General features: G+C 42.9%; 1 protein-coding gene across 1 annotated transcript in view; it reads left to right on the top strand.

Moving 5' to 3' along the window:
- Window positions 1-18008, top strand: part of LOC306790402 (synaptic vesicle glycoprotein 2B-like) — a gene marked incomplete at its 3' end in the record, with an annotated part of 34021 nt that extends 16013 nt beyond the window's left edge. Inside the window, exons 4-15 of the mRNA XM_079286641.1 lie at window positions 2718-2898; window positions 4073-4224; window positions 9245-9378; window positions 9789-9878; window positions 10317-10430; window positions 10763-10851; window positions 11091-11166; window positions 11284-11372; window positions 14792-14925; window positions 16290-16487; window positions 17466-17625; window positions 17825-18008. Of these exons, the coding sequence (XP_079142767.1) occupies window positions 2718-2898; window positions 4073-4224; window positions 9245-9378; window positions 9789-9878; window positions 10317-10430; window positions 10763-10851; window positions 11091-11166; window positions 11284-11372; window positions 14792-14925; window positions 16290-16487; window positions 17466-17625; window positions 17825-18008 (1601 nt within the window). The remainder of the gene's footprint in view (window positions 1-2717; window positions 2899-4072; window positions 4225-9244; window positions 9379-9788; window positions 9879-10316; window positions 10431-10762; window positions 10852-11090; window positions 11167-11283; window positions 11373-14791; window positions 14926-16289; window positions 16488-17465; window positions 17626-17824) is intronic.
- Between the last annotated feature and the right edge of the window lie 3233 nt (window positions 18009-21241).

Raw genomic sequence — 21241 nt, 5'->3', positions numbered from 1 at the left:
ACCCCCGTAGTCAGCATGCGTGGTTCCGACACGGCCCCCCTCCACGTCACCTGGTAGGATCGACCTGTCAGGTAGGATGCAAACAGGGAGAGTGCAGAGCCTGAGATGCCCATCCCCTCGAGGGTGGAGAGGAGGATCTGGTGGTTCACCGTGTCAAACGCCGCAGACAGGTCCAGGAGAATCAGGACAGAGGAGAGAGAGTTCGCTCTTGCTGTGTGAAGCGACTCCGTCACTGCAAGGAGGGCTGTCTCAGTCGAGTGACCCACTTTGAACCCGGACTGGTGGGGGTCCAAGAGGTTGTTTTATCTATCACACGCTTAGAGCAACGCACGTAGTATCAAAGAGGAAGGGGAGGTGCGTCGACATTTTGTCATAAGAGTTGCTCGTCAGTCAAGTTAACATCAACCAGCTCTTTTCTTAAACCTAACTTCCATTTATTTTGAAAAGACACTATGCAGATTTCACCAGTTGGGAGTGAGAATGTGTTGGTTTGTGTGTATCATTCATTTTCCCAATTATTAACATGTTACGTTAAATACTCCATGTGTGTATGTTCCAATACTGAAATCTGAAGATGACAGTGGACTTCAGGAGGAGCCCCCCAACACTGCCCCCCCTCACCATACTCAACAACACTGTGTCTGCTGTGGAGACCTTCAAGTTTCTGGGATCCACAATCTCCCAGGACCTGAAGTGGGCTCCCAACATCGAGGTCTGCAGAGAGAATCATTAGTTCCAGCCTGCCCTCCATCCTGGACTTGTACACCTCCAGAGTCAGGAAACGGGCAGGAAAGATGCCCTGCAGACCCTTCACACCCTCGACCTAACCAGTTCCAACTCAAGTTCAAGTTCAAAGTTCAAAGTTCACTTTATTGTCAAAGTTTCCACATGTGTTATGCATACAGAAATTTCGAAATGCCGTTTCTCGCAGTCCCACAGTGTAATATAGACATGAACATATAACATATAATAGAATAAAATAGAATAAAGTTAAGAACATAAGGGCCTAGATAAAGGATTAAACAAGTAGCAGCAGAGAATAAAAAGTGACTGGTGCTGATAAAAAGTGACTGGTGCTGATAAAAAGTGACTGGTGCTGATAAAAAGTGACTGGTGCTGGATGAGGGAAGGGGTGTGAGGGGGAGTAGATGTCCTGGTATGTTCCATTTGAGGCAGAGGGGAAAGGTGGGTGAGGGGGAGGGTAGAGAGGTCAGGGGAGAGATGGCAGGGGGGGAGAGAGGGGGAGCGAGAGGAGAGAGGGAGGGAGAGAGTTCAGCATCCTGACCGCCTGGTGGAAGAAGCTGTTCCTCAGCCGGGTAGAGCTCGAACGGAGACTGCGGAACCTTCTCCCTGAAGGCAGGAGGCTGAAGAGGCTGTTGGAGGGGTGGGTGGGGTCACCCGCAATGCCGAGTGCTTTGCGGGTGAGGCGGGTGTTGTAAATGTCCTGTAGTGTAGGGAGTGAGACTCCGATGATCCTCTGGGCAGAGTTCACAATGCGCTGCAGGCTCTTGCGGTTGGAGGCGGTGCAGCTTCCGAACCACAGCGTGATGCAGCTGCTGAGGATGCTCTCAGTGGCGCCTCGGTAGAATGAGAGCATGATGGGGGGGGGGGCTCCTGCTCGCTTGAGCTTCCTGATGAAGTACAGGCGTTGCTGGGCCTTCTTTGCCAGTGCAGTGGTGTTGCTGTTCCAGGTGAGGTCATCTGTGATTGTCACACCCAGGAATTTGGTGCTGCTCACCTGTTCCACAGCAGCACCATTGATGGTCAGAGGGAGGGGGGGTTGGGAGTGGGTTCTCCTCCTGAAGTCAACAACAATCTCCTTTGTTTTCCCCACATTGAGGTAGGCGCTACAGAGCTCTGTACGCCAAAACCACCAGACACAGGGACTACCTCTGTTTGCACTATTACCACCATTCTGCACTACTACCTCAAATCTAGTGTCATTGTTGTTGTTCTTTATGTTCATATATATACTTTTGGATATATTTTTACATTTTAGATACTAGTGAAATGTGCATGCTTACCTCTGTTCTACTTTGTTGTCCTTGTATTTATTTGTTTATTTGTATATTGTACAAAAAACGGTGTCAAATTCCTTGTATGCGTACGCATACATGGCCAATAAAGCTGATTCTGATTCTGATTCCTTAACCTTGTACTTCCGAAACTCATACTGAACCACTCTGTATACTATGTCCTGTTGTTTGTTGCTGCTGTCCATCAGTGTTCAGGGTTTTCTGTGTTTTGTTTGAGACCTGGCTACACACAAATTCACTGGAAAGGACAACAAAGACACTTTGAACTGTGAACTAGTTATAATAGTTCCAGTTGTTTTGTTGTGATAACTAAGCTCACGAGATGTCGGATCGGCTGTGCAAGATTAATGTTAATAACAGCTCGTATTTGGCAGTACAGTGGCCAACAGCAGAATAAGTTGTTATGCTGTGGACTCATATGAGATCCAGGATGATATTGAAAGAATCCACAGTAGGTTGGTAGCTTTGAATCCAACCAGAAGAGGAACATGCTCCCTGCATTACCATCAAGTCAATAGCAATTAGTAAGCAGCGGAACACTAACTCTTGACCTAGTTTAGTCACATCTTTACATACGTTTCTACTGAACTCTAAAACAATGTTGTCTTCAGAATGTCATGAACATGGTATTACTTTGTTACTTTAGGTGACTGATGTGTCTATTTCTCTCCATCTGTGCAGGTCTGACCGTCTTTCTGAGCATGATGGTGGGAGCGTTCTTGTGGGGCGGTCTGGCAGACAAAGTTGGGCGTCGGCGCTGTCTGATTGTGGCATTAGCAATAAACTGTGTCTTTGGCTTCCTGTCTTCGTTCGCCCAGGGCTACGGCTTCTTCCTCTTCTTCAGGCTGCTGTCTGGCGTTGGGTAACGTTCACAAAAACACACACTCTTCCTTTTAGTCAGGTGATAAAGTTAGGCCCTATAACAGTGAATATTTATCCCTGAGTGACTGAGTGAAGAAGTTACGCCGTTGGTCAGTCGAGTGTTGGTCGTTGCTCTTTCATAATGAATAGGTGTGACAGTGTTTCTGTTCTGCTGTTTATTAACCTGAAATTCAGACTGATATCTCTCATTCACTCTGTTTGATAAGTATAACTGGTCATGTTTAAGTGTGAAGCTTCCCTCTTTTCTGATCTGCTCCTGTTTCTCCAATTTGTTGCCATATTATGCTGTTAAATGGTAAATGGACTCTACTTTTATAGTTCTTTTCTAGTCTTCTGACCACTCAAAGCGCTTTAACACTACATGTCATCATTCACACATTCATACACTGATGACAGGACTTTAACTAACATTCATACAACATTCCCAAACATACACAAAATACAGTTTGGAGAAATTAACACACATCAAACCACAGGGATTGAAAAACTACGAGACTTTAGATGAGGAATCCAAGACTGAGCCACCAACATACTGTAGACAGGGTTTTAGACACACCAACGATACAGGTTCAAACATTCCAAAACAAAACGGTTTGGTATAAACCTGCAGAATGTTCTTGTGTGCTATGGATGTCTGGGTACTGGAGTTCCCTTTCACTGTCATTAGGAGCCACCAATGTGTAGCATTCATTTGCAGCATTATTTGTATTCAACTGCTCTTTGAAAGCCTTTTCATTCCATTAATGTTTCATTACATTAATGCTTTTATCCAAAGCGACTTACAATTCAGATTCTATCACATTTCTAGGCACAGCTACAGGAGCAATTGGGGTTAAGTGTCTTGCTTAAGACACATCGACATGCGACTAGTGGAGCCGGAGCTGGGGATCGAACCGCCGATCCTCTGATTGAAGGACGGCCCTGCTACTTAGCCACAGTAGAAGTACCATAGGATGTTTTCAGCCATCAATACAGTTTTTTAATATAGAGCACATACATTAAATCAAGCTTCATACAGTCCATATGCAGAGTCTGGTTAGTGTTTCATTGCAGTGACAGCAGAGTTACTGTCGTCCACAGGGAGCCACACTGGCTTTGGAATTATAACTCTCTTTGTCCTTCATTATCTTCTCATCATCCCTCTCTCCTCTCAGTATTGGTGGCACAGTGCCGATCGTGTACTCGTACTTCTCTGAGTTTCTTCAGATGGACAAGAGAGGAGAGCACCTGTCCTGGTTGTGCATGTTCTGGATGATCGGTGGGATCTATGCTTCGTTCACTGCCTGGGGAATTATACCCAGATACGGTAAGAGCCCAAAAGACGTCAGTTAAGATAGAGCACTGTACAGCATTCCTGTAATGCTGCTTGTGGGGAAAGTGGGTCATTGCAACGTCCAATAATAATGCTGGGGTAGAACCCTGTGTGGAGTCACTTTATCTACAGACAGGAATGAAGGAGATTTCTATAATTGATATATTGACTTTTGATGAAGATGAGAATTTTTAAACTAAGAAAAAATATAGATAAATATGTTAAAAATATATAATTATTCACATATAATCACAATCAATGTCATTGTTTACCAAGCCTAAACATCTTAAGCTCTCAATATAGCACAGCGTGTGTTGTGTTTACTGCCACTGAGGAATACGTGTCACACATGTGAGACGCTGTTTTCTCACTGTCCAATGGACAAACTCTCTTAATACAAGGAACCTGATCCCTTGCAAAACGTATTGAAAGTTGTTGTATACAGGCATGCAAAGAGACTAACTGTGGAAGATCTGAGACTCTGAGAGGTGTGCCGTATATTGAGAGGTAGGGAGGGTGAAAGCAATAGGTGGGAGGAATTTCCAAAATCTGTAAATCATATCAGCAGCTAAACAGTTAGCTTAGCGATTAGCTTTCATTGATTATCCTGTTCTTATGATCAAACTCTGTATGGCATCACTAACGTTACCTGCAGTGGACGAGGACAGACGGCTGCTTGACAAACAGTAGAAAACTGAGCATTTCTGCACATTGTTGTTTTGCTTGTTTGTCAGATGTTCCAATAGACTGCTGAGGGAGATACCAGTTTTATTGCATTTATGACAACGAGAGTTCTCAGCCTCTCCTGGAGTAAAATGTAGACAGACTTTGGACAGTTTTCTTCTCTCTGCCATGATGTGAGTCTCACGCTGTACTGAGCCGGAGTCGGTGTGTGTGTGTGTCAGAGTAAAACACGAAGACAAAGAGACAGAGAGAGGAGGTTTGAGAAGAGGACATCTCACTCCGGAACTTCTAAAGTATCAATAGCAGAACCGTTAACTCCGGACCGCATCAATACTTTGTTTTTTTACTAATTTAGAACCGGTTCCCGTTTAAAACAGGGTTTTGGGGGCATTCCTACTCAAACACATCTGCTCTGAAATATGTTGCCCTTTTGCGAAGGTAGAATTGTTTTGACCTCACTCTGACCGTCACTTTGATCTTGACAGAATGATAGCCTTCGTTCCGCCTACTTTTAAGTCCCAATGCAAACCGAGTAAATCCCAGAACCCCATGAGGTAGAGCTTCTATAACTGCGGGGTCAACTTCTGGCTTTGCCCTTTTGCTCAGAGACCAGGTCTGTGGTCGAAAAGACAAAAAAGTACCTCCTACCGTCGATTCCTAACCACTTTTCCTTGACCTCTATGGAAAACGTCATGAGGTCAAGGAGAGATGTGAAAGAGAGTTCATGAGGAGTTAGGAAAAGACAACTGTGGCTAGGTAATTATAATGCATGGGGGATGTCACTGACATAGGTCTGCTGTGGCGAAACTACAATGAAGGACTACAAAAAGCGCAACTAAAACATTACGCCATGAAAACTATTACTTGCATGCATGCAGGCTGTATAAAGAGCTTATTTTGTGAGAGGCTGCTTCACTCGGGGTGTGAAGGAGAGAACCGATATCCTGCTGATGTCACACTAACAAGCAACACGGCTTCAATAGAAACAATTCCGTATTCTTTTTTTTGTACTTATTCATGTTCAAAGTGAATAAATACATAGGAGATGAAACACAAGGATTGTCACAGCCTATTCATATTCATCAACATGAATCCTATTACTTTATGACTATGAGTATATTGTTAAACCTGTGTTAGATAAGCACATCGTTTGTTTTCATGGACGGCTGAATGGGGCGTCACTTTAAATGTTGCTGCCGCAAGGAATTGTGGGACGGAATTATCTCCTTCCCTTTGGTACACGATGGTGCAGTGTTTCCTATGCTAAAGGAGCTAATAAAGGAAGCATTGAAGCACCTTTCCTTAGCATTTAGAGAATTGGAACAGCTCTTATCATGGCGGCCTCTTAGATACTTCTGGGTCATTTCACTCAGTTAGGAACCTTCCTAAGCAAAGATTCAATTAATCACTCACGTGGTGCAGGTGTTTGTTGTATAGGCTACATTGCTACATGGTAGTGCTTAGCTGACCATTGCATTGTTTGTTATTAGCCAGAGGCTACTTTTACTAGCATGCTAGCTGGCTCCAGAGTGTCTGTGGTCATTTCTGTTAATTTCAGGTTTTCTACCAGTGAAACAGCCCCTATTTTCACAGTTGGTGAGGTTAAGTGTTGTGCCCACTGGGTATCAGGTACCAGTGCGCGCTAGTTTCTTTGTGTGGGCTTGATTTCCCTTTACTGCAGCCCTGTACTGTTGTGGAATATTTCTATGACTATTCGTGAGAAGAAAGTGAAGGTTTTCAGTCAATATCAAATAAAACAGAGTCTGATGAAAGATCAAAGTTGTGATGTCAATTTATTTGCCTGCAGGCAAAGAGAGCAGTCCCACAGACACATCGCAGTAACCTGTGTGAGTGCTCTAACTAAACAGTCTCAATGCATGGTCATTTATACCCAGACAGCTTCCTCTTTTTTCAGCTTGTTAGATCCTGGGGTACTTCTGGCCCGATACGGGGCTACTTACTGACTCAGCTCTCTATTAAAAGATTGTCGAGCTGGTGTTCTTGCGAGGGAACTCGCCTGGCTCTTCTAACTGCCGTCACTCCCGACATCTACCCTGCTTCCTCCGGTCTGAGTGCACTCGGTCGAGGGGCCACCCTGACCCCGGGCGCTCCTACCAGTCGCGTCGGTTATGGCAGCTTCCCTCTTATGGATCCGTGCTCTTGGTAAATGCCAGGTTAGGTTTTAACGGCTAGGATCTCTTCTTTCTAAAACCGTAAGGGATTGTTAAGTGGATTCGGTCTCTAGGATAACCTTACAGAACTCAGTTGTTAGACATACAATGGCTTTAACTTTTTACTGCCACGAGGAACTTTTTACTAATTGAGCAAATGAATGCACTTGAGAAATTTACTTTAAATACAGATTAGATATTTATTGCAGGTTATATTTAGTTAGTTTGCAAGGGTTAAGCTACAGCTCTCATTAAACGTTACTACACTTGATTCTTCTTCAGATTATACTCATTAGTTTTAGATGCCGAGACGGCTCGGTTGGAGCTGGACCCTCGGGCTCCTCCTGCTCTCGCAGCGAAGTTCGGCCAACAGTCCACAAAACTCAGTACAAAGTCTTTCTAGGGCTGCTGCGTCTTCTCCGTTGTTCAGTTGTTAACGGCGAGCAGTGGGGAGAGGAAAATCTCCGTCTTTCAATTCTTTGTCCACGAACTGCGGTCTTCTTTCCGTGAACAGAGACGAAGTCCTCGGATACTTCAGTTGCGATCGTCCGTATCTTCTTCTCAGAGCACTTGGACGGCTCTCGTGTAGAAATCCCAGTTTGCAGCTTGCAAGCGTCTCCTTTTATTCATGATTTGGGCTGTCTGTTCTGCCCCCTCCTATCCAACACATGATCTCATTCCCCCACTCACTTGAGTGGGCGTTTGGTTCTGGACACGTCCAGACAAGTCCAGACAAGTTCAGACGTATCCTATATTATATATATTATGCCTCTATGACTCATCTCTTGCAACAGTCTTTTCCGATCCACACCCAAAAACATCTGTTCCTAACTTCACTCTTTCTGCTGACTCATCATGACAAAACACTCTTCCCACATCTCGGTTCCGGTCACACAGAATATTATTATAATCAGTTTTTACATTTGTTAAATCACTCTATGCATTAAACATTCGTTACATATTCATTAAACATTTTTTTATATAATGATCATAAACCTTATCTTTTGATTACACTTTAACTATTGATTTCTGAGTACATACTTTGTGCTTTTATATCCTGACTCTCCCTTGAATGTGCAAGCATGTATCCGAGGCAGCTCTGTGGGCTCAACTCTTCTCGGCAAGCTTAGCTGGCAAGAATACAGAAAGGAGACAATGAAAGGGGGCAAGTCATCATCTGAGCCTTGGTAAATTTCCTTAAGAAAACAGGAAGGTGCTTTATCTCCTGTTGCAGATACCTTTGTCCACAGCTTACAGGAAACCGTTTTAACACACAGCAGGTGCTTCCTCTTAGGCCATTGTGACACATCTTACAGACTATTGCAAAGACCATATAAAAACATTTTTTACGGTTACAGTACGCAGGCTGCGATGTTGAGTTGTGGCCTTAACCTGCTTTGTTGGGGGCATCATGACTTCTCAGTGCTTTTTCAGTCTGGGCTGGACCCTGGGATCAGCATCGACAATGGCCCTCATGCTTATTTGGGGACATGTCACCAGTATATTGGTAATAGCTATATGGACAGCACTAGTCAGCCCGTTTCTCTACTCATCTTCACTGCCCCAGGTGATTTCCTGCTCGATTAGTGCTGCGCAGTTAACTCGTATGGGCACCTTGGGCATCCTCCTGGCGGCCTCACGAAAAACAACGAGTCTCGAGGATCAGGATTACAAAGCTCTTATTGATTCCACTTTGTCAGCTTACTCGCATCTGACGCTTGATGTGGGGGAGGCTATGTCATCTGCTTGTGGGAAGCTCCGCCTCCTGGGGTCTTAACTATCACTTTGTTGACATAAAGTCTTGAGAGTAGGCGGGAAAAGGCTACGTTTAAGTTGCAGTGAAAAGTCTCAGTTTGATGGACACCTGACCCACACATGCACTCATTTTCTGTTCTCATAAATTAGTTAAGTATGTTGAGTTTTCTCTAAACGAACTAATGATCATAGTATGCTGTTGTAGTCGTGTGTATTATACAGTAAACTGTAGAATTATGCAACATTTTGGAACAAAGAAATGTCCCACCTCCTACTTGAAAAAGTACAATGGTATAAATAAATGCTGCAAAGAAATTGATAGTTCAAATGAATAAAAGCACCTTATTAGTTACGGTAAACAATCCCAGTGTGTGTGTGTGTGTGTGTGTGTGTGTGTTGTACAGGTTGGGGGTTCAGCATGGGCACAGAGTTCCAGTTCCACAGCTGGCGGGTGTTTGTCCTGGTTGCGGCTCTTCCTGCTATCGGCTCTCTGGTTGGACTCACCTTCATGCCTGAGAGTCCCCGCTTCCTCCTGGAGGTGAGACTGCACACATGTTTATAGTGCACTTCTACTCCAACACTAATGCAAAGGACGAGCACTTCACTGTTCAAATGTCTCTGAGCGCTTCATTAAACCTCAACCATCGGAACTAAATCATCTAAATGCAAATTAAAGTGCTTGTGATTTAGACCCGGAACACATGACCCCTCTGATGGTGAACAAATCAACAAAGGAGCCGATTCAACTTGATACTTGATGGGAGTGCTTTCATCTTTGGGGCCTTGCATATACCTGAGATGCACTAACCCCATGCAGGTCCACTGCTCACTGCTTCTACCTGATGTTGGTTTGAGTTTATGGTGACGACATTGCAATTTAGTGACTGGATTATTTTTACATTGCTGTGTGCATGCTTGTATGCGTGTGTTTGTGTGTGTGTTGAGCAGAATGCCAAACATGATGAGGCATGGATGATCCTGAAACTGGTCCATGACACCAACTGGAGGGCCAAAGGACAGCCAGAGAAAGTCTTTACTGTGAGTACTTCGTATTGACAATGCATATCAAATTATGAATAAACCACTGCACACAAACCACAATCAAATGAAATGTACGTACTCACGGCACGCTGAGGTGACTCAAACAACGCTGAGGTGACTCAAACAACACAATAAGATACTCATGCAAGATGTCAACTCTACCTCTCGGCCCCCCTTCAGCACAGCACAAAGCCCCACAAGACAATACACAGAACGTGGCCCATCCAATGATCTGTTAAAGTCCCATGTGTGGGTCCATGTATCATAGTCATAGATTTCTTTCTTTCACTGGGATGTGAGTGAAACAGAAGGGGCGGAATTCAATTGTGAACCAATTCTCATACTGATGTTGAAATAATGTGTCCGTGTTACATTCAGGAGAAGCTGTTGAGACAAAGATCAAATGTTCTTTTTAAAATGTCCCTCTCTTTTCAGGTGACTCACATCAAGACGCCTAAGACAGCAGAGGATGAGCTTATTGAGATCCAGAGTGCTACAGGAACAGCTGTACAGCGATGGGCTGTACGCTCACTAACACTCAGTAAGCTGGTACGTAGCAACACACCCAATGCAAGAAGAGACTGGAGCTCAGTGATGGAGGCCGAGGCTCAGAGGAGGGATTCCCTCCAGAATCACTTTAGTTCTGGTCCAGTTTCTGTTCACACCGACTTTTTACAAACCAACCAAGAGAAGTAAACATTACGTTATACAGACTGACTGCTAACTCATTGATTGAACAGGTTTGGCAATTGCCATGATTATTATTATCACATCGAGAAATCAAATTCTGTGACTGACGGAAGTCGATGCAGCACTTTGATGCTTGTGTGTATATGGAGCATATAGCCAGCAGCACTTCTTCTACTTCTCATATGTCCCAGGTGGTGAAGAATGTGGCATCACTCCTGTCTGCCCAACTGAGGTCTGCTACACTCTTGATGGCCATCATCTGGTTCTGCATGGCCTTCAGGTTAGTTCATGATGTCATGTGTTGTCAGTCCTGAGATGTATGTATGGGTGTGTGTAGCAGTGAATGCCGATAACAGAAAAATCAACCCAACAGAACCGTGTAAATGCAGTCTTTAGGTCCACAAGGACGCCCAGAGAGCAAGGCCATATTGACATGATGAAGCAGAGGAGCAGTCCTTTCTGACCTGGTTGCACTTGTTTTATGCACCTTTCACTGATCCAGCCTCCTCTCTATCACAGTTACTATGGTCTGTCCGTTTGGTTCCCTGACATGATCAAACACCTTCAGCATGAGGAGTACGAGTCCAGAGTCAAGGTAACGAAGCAGCACCGATCACTTTCTCCTGCTCTTGTGACAGCGAGACATTCTGAATGTGTCCATGGTTTGAATTAACATTGTTTGGTTTTAAATACCTGCTTTGTGTCTGTTCAGGTGTTCCATAGAGAGCGAGTGGAGAACTTCCACTTTAACTTTTCTTTGGAGAACCAGATCCACGAAGAAGGAGAATACATCCACGACAAGTAAGTCTCGCTGTATTACCTCCTGGACACAAAGCAAACAGAGATTCACTCGGTGTGAGGTCTATACTGCTTTGACTGATGACCAGTGTGAAGACGTGTTTGTTTGAACAGTCATAGCCGTGTCCTCTGAGACAGATACTTTCCATTTACTGCTTGGAAACCTCCCCCTAGTCAACATCGGAGTTATTATTATCTCAATCAATCATTTCATTCTCAGTTATGTTCTTATCAGAAACTGTGCTTTGCATGCTGACTTGTGTTGTATGTGTTGTATGTGATGCCCTGGAGCTCATAAAACATTAGCAATATGCTCATAGACAGAACAAAGACATTAAAGACAGTAAACCTTGACCGGTTTATGAAGGCTTCATGCTTTTATTGTATCACTCTTTTCAGATCCTATAAACAAGAGAGTTGTGTGTTGTGTACATGCCAGAGGTTGACTCTCCGTACAGGTGAAGTTAGTACAGATACACCAACAGTGTTGTTACAACCCCACGAATCCATCGCTTCCTGTAGCTGAACGTTTGAGAACTCAGTATAGCGTGAAAGTGTATGCAGCAGTGACAGGACAGAATGCTGCTTAAATGTGTTCTTGAATGAACTAAAATACATGAACCTGTGAAAAAGGTGACAACTCCAGTACCAAACTAACTTCAGGCTTAACTGAATGACGGTACATCGCCATGACAACTAACGCTGAACACCTGACTTAATCTAGAGCAGGTTGTGTTGAAGACAAGAGATCGACTTGAATAAGAGCAGCCTACTGACCAATCAGAGCTCGGTGTGAGGATCGTAAATTAATGTTACACAAATAATATTAACAAGTCATAATCCAGACTACAAGAGTTTAAACTGACACATGCAAGAAAAGGCTAGCTGGCAATACATCTCAGACTGGGTGAATGTGTAAATGAACAGATTTATAATATGTCTCATCTAGAGCACGACAGATCTGACCATAACTACATGTGTGAATATTGGTCAATTAAAATGCTGCAGATGTATTCTCATGTTTTTGTAGGACAATATTTTAGCCTTTTCCTTTCAGCTGAAACCCAGTGGTGAGAAACAGACTTGGGAGCAAATAGGAAAAATAAATAGTGTGTATTCTTTAATCCAATATTAATATCATTCATTATCTTGTGTGTTAGTCTCTTGAGCCGTGTGTTACAGTGTGACATGTTGGAGTCCTTTCTGACAGTCACAGACTGGATGTATTGTCTTGTGTTACTTTGCTCCGGTTACTTTAATGTTTGCTGTGGTGATTAGAAGTCATGGAAGAAAACCTTATTACCGCTTTGAATTATGTTTTTATCTGTATTTCACACAACTGGTGTTGCATCTTGAAGACAAAGGCCAAAATAATGTGAAACATGTGTTGCATAATCATGTGGATGCGTCTAAATCGCATGTCCTCCGGGACAAAGGATCCTAATTGACTTACTATTTTCTGTTTTTCAACACATGTTGTGCCACCACCATGTAGTGCACTGCTAAGAGGTCGTGGTCATGTCACGTATTTCTGTGAGATCAGGTTGTAAATCTTCAATAGGTTTCAGTTTTGACCTTGTTTTTTTCTGATATGTCCGTGCGCAACCAATGAGATCACACCGGCGCATGACATAACCTGTAATACAAGATGGATGAAAGGGAAGAAAGGATTTAATGCATGCAGACCTTCGTGATCTTGTTTTTTAAATTCTCCAGTTCTATAAAGTGAAGTCAGTGCTTCATGTGTTAAAGCTGCATTCACTCTAGTGTCCACCAGGGGGCGACTCCTCTGGTTGTATAGAAGTCTATAGAAAATGACTCTACTTCTCTCTTGATTTATTACCTCAGTAAACATTGTAAACATGAGTTTATGGTCTCAATCTCTAGTTTCAAGTCTTCTTCAATACAGCATGATGTTCACAGTCTGACTGTGTAGTGCTCTGTGTATTGCCTCTCAGTCAATGAGCTTGTAGATGGCTTCAATTTTAAAGTAAAAAATATTATTGATGCCATTGCACCCACTAAAGTGAAGGTTGTCTCGGGTAAGCAAAGATCTCCTTGGAGAAATGCTATGCTGGTCAAAATAGAGAAACGAGAGTGTTGGAAAGCTGAGCGCAGGTGGCGAAAAACTAATCTCCAGGTTCACTGTGACATCTATAAAGAGAGACTTAGTTTCAAGTCTTCTTCAATACAGCATGATGTTCATTTAGTACATTATGGTCCATTTAGAGTCAAACAGGCCATAAAGCAGGGGATGCTTTAGGGCGGGTCTATCTTATGATTGACAGATCTCTACCACAAAGTTTTCCGGTCTGCGAGTAGTCAGTGTTTCTGTTTTACATCTTTAACCCTTCCATAGTATGTTTCACTTCGTGAAAGTTAATTGCAACATTTTGGTCTCTAAAAATGTCTTATTCAGTGTTGGGTTGCACTTAGCTCCACCCTCTCGTGTCACTTCTGGTTATATCCAAAGATAGCAATGTTCAAAATACTGAGCTAGAGGCTTCAAACCGGCAGTCACCAATAGGTGACGTCACAACGATTACGCCCACTTCTTCTACACAGCCGATGGTTTTAACCCGTCTTTCTGTCGATTCAGTGCCTGACTGATATAATGCAGTCATACACATCCTGTCTTGATAGACGTTATATTTTGTTCTTTAACTGATATACTTTGGTGACGTATGTTTATGACCTCAGGGTTCATTCAGACTGAATGGGAAGTTTATATGTTTTAGTCTTTCGTATAATTGTCTATAATCAGTGGATCTACTGACAGCACAGACATTGTGCTGTGTGTAAGGGGTGCGCCGCATGTATTTTAGATTTGAAATATAGCCTACGTTAATGGTATCTAAGGTTTATCCTTGTGGTTTCTATTCTGTTCTTTCAATTTACTTTGCATACATTTTTACCTCTATAGCTCTATAGAGCTGTGTTCACTCTGAGCAAAGCTTTTGCACACAGATTGCATCACCTCGACAGCTGAATCTCAGAATGATGAGCTGGGAGGACACTTGTGAACCTGGGGTTGCTGTTGGGTTCTTTAACACAATGAGAGAGTGCACCTTTCCCAGTACAGATATATACAGTATGTTGCACTACTGTATATTATTTAACTTCTATGCTTTTTGCAGAATTGAAACAGAATGGGCTTTAACTGTCAATCAAGCATGAATAGTATAAATATACAGGCTGCCATTGAATATATCATATTGCCATGGAGATCATCATTCCACTACTTTGCCTCTGACAGTGTGTCTATCTGTCTATCTCCATGGCAGTATTAACAGTGGTAGCCATCTTGGATTTAGCACAGTTGAACCCATTCCTAGCATCCTGATTCTGTGCTGCCACAGCAGTAGAAGTGAGAGTCCATGCTTTCTGTCTGTTGGTGTTTGTGTCCCATCCCATTCCCATAGGTTCATCAGTATAGAGATGAAGTCAGTGAAGTTTGAGAGCTCACTGTTTGAAGACTGTCACTTTGAAGACATCAAGTCCACAGACACTGTGTTTGAGAACTGCACCATCCGTTCCACTGTCTTCTATAACACAGGTAGGTCCAGCTGCAGCAGGGCTGGGAAGAACCCAGAGAATAAGAGTGAATTACGGTTACAGCTTAAATATGAGGGGGTTGAACCAAAAGCTTTACTCTCAGGTCAGTGTGGGGTAACACGGACCACACCTGAACCAACACGCTGTGAGCTGGCTCGATCTAGACCTTGTTTGTCTGTAAGGTTGTCTATGTGGGAAACAAGTGTGCCCCGTATGAGCCATCATCGTCAGGCAGAGAGTCTGTAGTTAGAACAGTGAGGTACTTTTAACATAAATGTATTAGATACTGAGTAGCATTGTACTGTAGGAATTAGGAATGCAGATACTGTGAAACGATATAACTATAATATACAGTAATCTAACCAAGCTTGTTTCATCTTTCACCACAACACACATCTACATTGGATTATGAAGATCATGTATTACAGGATACAAGGATCCGGTGCTCCTTTATGGTCAAAGGACTCCCCCCACAGACCATTAAAAAGGCTTCAGTGGTAGAAGTGCAATGCAGGATAAAGCATGACTGGTGTTCCACAGGTGTTTTACCTCATGATCCAATAAATGCACCTCTCATGACATTTAAGCTGAATATATTTTCACCTGGGTCTCCTCTCATTGCATACACAATCTTTTTTATGCAATAGGGCCTCGTTAGTTGTTGTGGTCCCAGGTTTTTGTCAATAGCGGCTCATTTTTCATCATAGACTCATCGTCCCAACCTAACATTCACCTGAGCCTCCTCCCATTAGAAACACAAGCTCCGTTACCGTAAACCATGCAATATCGCCCAATACAATTCTGACTTTCTACTAACATTACGTTACATTTTCACTGTTCCTTTCCGTCCACACCATACAAGTTAAAAACGTTGTATTTAGACTCAGTTTAGAACCTTTTCTTTCTTAATGTTTTGAAGCATAAATACCAATTATGTTTTATTATTTAATCAATTCAGAGACATCTTTAAACTATGTTGATATATTTGGTTGGCAACTGAAGTCATTGATGAAATACGGTCACTTTGCATCTGACAGAGCTAAAGGGGACCATGAGCCCATGATGTAATAATGCTGGTGCCTCGGTGTCACACGTCCGGGACATGACAGAGTGGCGTTAACGGGATGCAGAGAGCAGAGTCTGCAGATACAGACGTCACACACACTTCATCTGGCTCACAAGTGATGAGAGAGGGATTCTTTTTCAGAACATTCCTTCATATTATACCTTTAATTAATCAAATCTAAGATCAGTAATAAAATTCCAATTGAATGAAACCTTGCCATGCGGTTGGCTGAACCAGGTTCAACCAGTTGAGTTCTGTATGTTTCCTCTCATGTTTCCTGGTCTCCCTGTTCTCTGTAGACCTGTGGGAGAAGTTCATTGACTGTAAGATGGAGAACACCACCTTTGAGCACAACAAACAGGGCTGCCACCTGGATACGGTGGAGGAGAACGACGTTCTAATTTACCTGGTCAGCTTCCTGGGCAGTCTGGCTGTGTTGCCAGGCAACATCATCTCAGCCCTCTTCATGGACAAGATTGGCAGAGCCAAGATTATAGGTGGTTATCATTTACTGATGACTGTTGATTGTTGATACGTACATTCTGAAAATGTTCACTATTAATGAACAATGCATTCTCAGAAGAGATGATGACCAGCCTGACTAGTCTGGCTCTGAGACTAAAAACAGACGATTGATTCATCTGTTGGTCCAGAGCATGTTGGACCAACAGTAGAACATGCTGTCAGTTGAAATGCAGGGATTGAATCAGTAACGAGGCAATAACATATACAATTCAACCTCCATGCCACTGCCTTCACGTATCACAGGATTCATTTCCAAGGACCAGATGAAGCCAGGAAGCATCATTTACTATGAGAAGCTGGTCCTCAGCAGGTTTACTCTCCTGACTGTTGTCACTGTTAGATAAGGAGACATGCAGGAGGATGCTTTCTGTTCAAAGGGCCAGTTTCACTTGTGATCTGCAGCCTCATCGCTAGATGCTGCTTTAAAGAGTGTCGCTTAATGAGCTGTTCTATAAGTGACTGTGGACATTTATCATTCTGTAATCACACAAAAACATCTCAGTCTGCTCAAGTACAACTAGCTACCTCACCCTCACTATTAGTGTATTAATGGATGAACATTTCACCATAAACAACAGATCAAATGTTCATATCAACAGTCCAAATGAGCCAAAAGTACGCGAGGGATGATTTAACAACTGGTAATTATCATTAATAATCCTGCCTCTGATGTCTCCCTGCTGGAGATGAGTTTCCATGGTTCATCTCAGTGCTAACGGTTCAGCACACTGCTGTGTTTCAGTGATCAGCTGTTGGCCTTCATAGAGACTTCATCTCTTCCAGCTGTTCGCTCTCTTTGTCTGGTCTGTCATGGTGTTGGTGCTGCTTCATTTCTGCCAGCTTATGTTTTTGCTTTTCTTTTGCATTAGTCCAGAACAATGAAGAGAGAAGCTGGAAGTACATCCATTGACTCTACGTGGTTTAATACTGGCATTGTGTGATCTCCTCAGGTGGCGCCATGCTCATTTCAGCAGGCTGCACCGTCTTCCTGTTCCTGAGCTTCAGCCAATCAGCGATCATCGCCTTGCAGTGTCTGTTCTGTGGCGTCAGTGTAGCTGCATGGAACGGCATGGAGGTGGTGACCGTGGAGCTGTACCCTGCTTCTAAAAGGTACCAACCTTTACTGTTGCAGCTGTCTTGATATTCCTTATTGTCATAATGAAGATGCAGGAAAACAATTCTGTTGATTGTTCACATGGATTGATCAAACTTGGCCAACCTGACAGAAATATCACGTTTGAAGACCTTCAGAATCCCAGTAGTGGTGATGTCATGTCATGTCATGTGATGTCGTGTCTCGGTCTCTCAGGGCCACCGCGTTCGGCCTGCTGAACGCTCTGTGTAAGCTGGCGGCGGTGCTCGGCAGCTCCATCTTCACCAGCTTTGTGGGCAAAACCAAAGCTGTCCCCATCCTGTTGTCCTTCGCTGCCCTCGTGTGCGGTGGCCTGGTGGCCCTCAAACTACCCGACACCAGAGGGAAAGTCCTCCAGTGAGATCGGGGGGGGGGGGGGGAATCAATTGATCTGACTTCTCTCTGCATTGGAAGAAAGTAAGAATGCAAAAAGCTCATACCTAATAATATCAATTATTGTTTCATTTAGTACAGAGAGGGACGGCTATTTATGTTCAAAGTGTGATCCTTTAACAATGCAACAAATCCTTACTAACCACATGATGATGGTGATGATGATGATGATGATGATGATGGTGATGATGATGATGATATGACTGTAGAGTAATGTGATTCTGTTTGGCTTGAATCAGAAGATGTAACTGGCCTTCATGTCCTCTGCATGTGGTCTTCAGTACGTCCATGCATGATTGGACTCATGTCAGATCCCGGCCAGATGTTTTCTGTGGCTTTTTGTTTTTAGCAAATAATGTTACGTCTGTGTGTTATAATTCTGAAGGAGTTAAAGTTCCCTTCTTCTTCTTCTTCTACTTGCACTTCTTGATAACAATGTTATTTCAGTGTTGGTATTTACAGATGTGATTGTCAGTTGTCTTTGTCTTGAGCTTCTAGTTCTGGCTTGATGATGATTCTGTGGTCAGTTAAAGAATCATCATTTGGGATTTTAAGAAAGGACATGTCTTCAAATGATTTGGTGTGTTTGGGAAAGTCTTATTCAAAGTGGAATTACAATTGTAATTCTCTTTTTTGTTTGGGCATAACTAATTACACTGCAAATATTGTGAACACCTTCCCATTGTTCATCTTTTTTGTACATATTTGCAGCAGCAGTGTCTGAGTGTTCAAGCCTAGAATGTTTCTTTCACCCTTTTCACGTCCATAAGGCGTTGTTGTTTATGTACCGTTAGAATTAAGACAATGAACATGTGGGAGCAGCCGTTGTGCTGGTAGGGTGCCTGCACATTGCTCTTGTGAAGTGGGACTCAGTTAGTACGTTAGTACGTTAGTACGTGTTGTGTTTGAGGGTCTAACTCTATCAGCTGTTGACTAAAGGTCAGACTCACCGCTCACAGCCACTCGTGCTCCTGAGCTCCTGTTCCTCAGCTGGTCCACTCGTGTGCCCGTCGGATCTCAAGTGATGGACTACTGTCAGTGTCCACTCACTCAGATGTACCAATTAAATTACATTACAAACATCATCAGTCACCATCACAAAACTTACATCCGTGCATTCATTTTTCACGAGTGAATTAAATTCAACTTCAGTTTCTTCTTCTTGGTTATTTTTACCAAATAAGTGCATCACGAAGAATACACACCACGTGTGTATATATATAGATATATATAGATATATCTATATATATCTATATATATGAGATATACATACATGTATATATACACTTGTTTTAAAAGGATGAAATCTTAAGTTGCGTCATGTTCATCTTAATAATAGCAATGAATGCTGAAACTCATTTGTGACGTGTTGACATTATTGCACCATCTGGTGGAAGAAACTGAACGTCGCAGTTTATTTGGACTTCATGTTTGAACGAACAGCAGAAATAAATAATGAAAACGTTTCTCCATTTAATATGAAGGTGGAGGACATCAAGTTAACTGAAGGCGAATTACAACCAGGTGATGAAGTCAGAAGGAGATTCTTTAATAACTAATTGACAAAAGTGTGTCTTTCACCGATCACTGGTGAAAGGACTGAGGTACTCAGAGGGAGTGTTGGATGGAATACTTCAGGATAGTTCTGATAATTGATGATTGAAGTCCATGTTTTGCTTGTTGTGTTATTCATCATTGTAAATTGATACTTTTTGACTGTTTGGTCTCATAAAACAAGCAGGTTGAAGTCATCAACCAGTGATGGGAATTACATTTGCCAAGTAACATAAAAATGAATGATGAATTATATTAAATAATAAAGTTAATAATGTATTATGGAGCTGTGGAACCAAGTCACACCAACATGTATCCTCTCAAACACACACAGCTGTATTATCCACTCACCATCATGTTCACCTGAGCTTTGATGAGTTAATGCAAAGCTCTCTGATTGAAGTTATGGCCCTGCTTATCTTGTCTTACTGACCTCCACCCCGGAGGCTCCGCCCTCTTATCAGCAGCAGCAGCAGCAGCAGGACCATGCAGGATGAAGGCTGTGTTCATCTGTTCTTGTCCAGTTTGATGTTGAATATGTATTTATTACAGAGGCTTGTGTAGATGACTGCATGTTTGTGTAATGTTTCAATGTTTCTTCAACATAATGTGTACGTTTAAAATGTGTTTTATTACAAAGCAAAAGAATCAGATACAGATAGAAGTGACCTCTGGTTGGACTCTGATGGAGCTGATGTTGGTCGGAGTCCAATGTCTTCCAAAGAGACCGTCTCAGTTTACACGGAGTACGTTCTGCTACCGGCCACATGAGGCGGATCTGCTGCTCTGTGCTTGGCTTTCATCTTGAAGCTGAACATATATCACGACTGACACTTACATTCATTCCCTGCTTCACTGACATGTCTTGCATCAGAGCAACAACACGTGGGTTTAGTGTGTTTCATAGAAACCAGGAGGAAACCATTCAGTCCAGATGAGCTTCCGTGCTGTAGATCCATCCATGGTTTGCATGCGGCTGCTCAAACTAAAAGTTGTGTAAAGATTAAAGAGGCCGCTTGGGAGGGAAATTCTACCTTCTCAAATGTCTCACCTCAGCCCGATTGAAGGGGGAGGGAGGAGATCCCCTGCTGCTGGACCACCTGACAGCCCTCAGTCTGAAGCACACTGGCACCTCTACAAGCTTAAAGCTCAGTGACCTGCAGATCTCTGAAACCGAGTTCAAATTCAAAATATCAACAAGTCCCTTCAATAGAAGTGAATGGCAAGGTTTCCTTTAATTGACATAAAACCTCACTGCTTGCTGCATTGCACTATTTTGTTACACATGACTGGAAGTGTGAAGGACCCAGCTGACCTTCAGAGCTGGACCCATGTGAGTTTATTCTCTTCCATCTGAAGACAGACTCTGTCCTCTTGTGCTCCAACAACCTCCCCAGAGTTTCAACATTAGACGCTCTTTGGGTTTTGAGCTTCTTTGCAGAATGAGGATGAAGTCCAGCACCTTTCTAACAACAGTAAAATGGCTCATAAACATATTGTATTGATTCATACTTGTGTGTGTGTCACATTGCTGTAAAGCAGAGATAACAAAGCCAACATTTCCTCTCTGCATCATTTAAATCATCGTCTTCCTTTTCATTGCTGGAGGAGAATTCTGTTGTCTGATTTCATTTCTCTTTGTTACTT

This window comes from Melanostigma gelatinosum, assembly GCF_949748355.1.
Source record: "Melanostigma gelatinosum genome assembly, chromosome: 1".
NCBI lineage: Eukaryota > Metazoa > Chordata > Actinopteri > Perciformes > Zoarcidae > Melanostigma > Melanostigma gelatinosum.
This window is presented reverse-complemented; position numbering and strand designations above follow the sequence as displayed.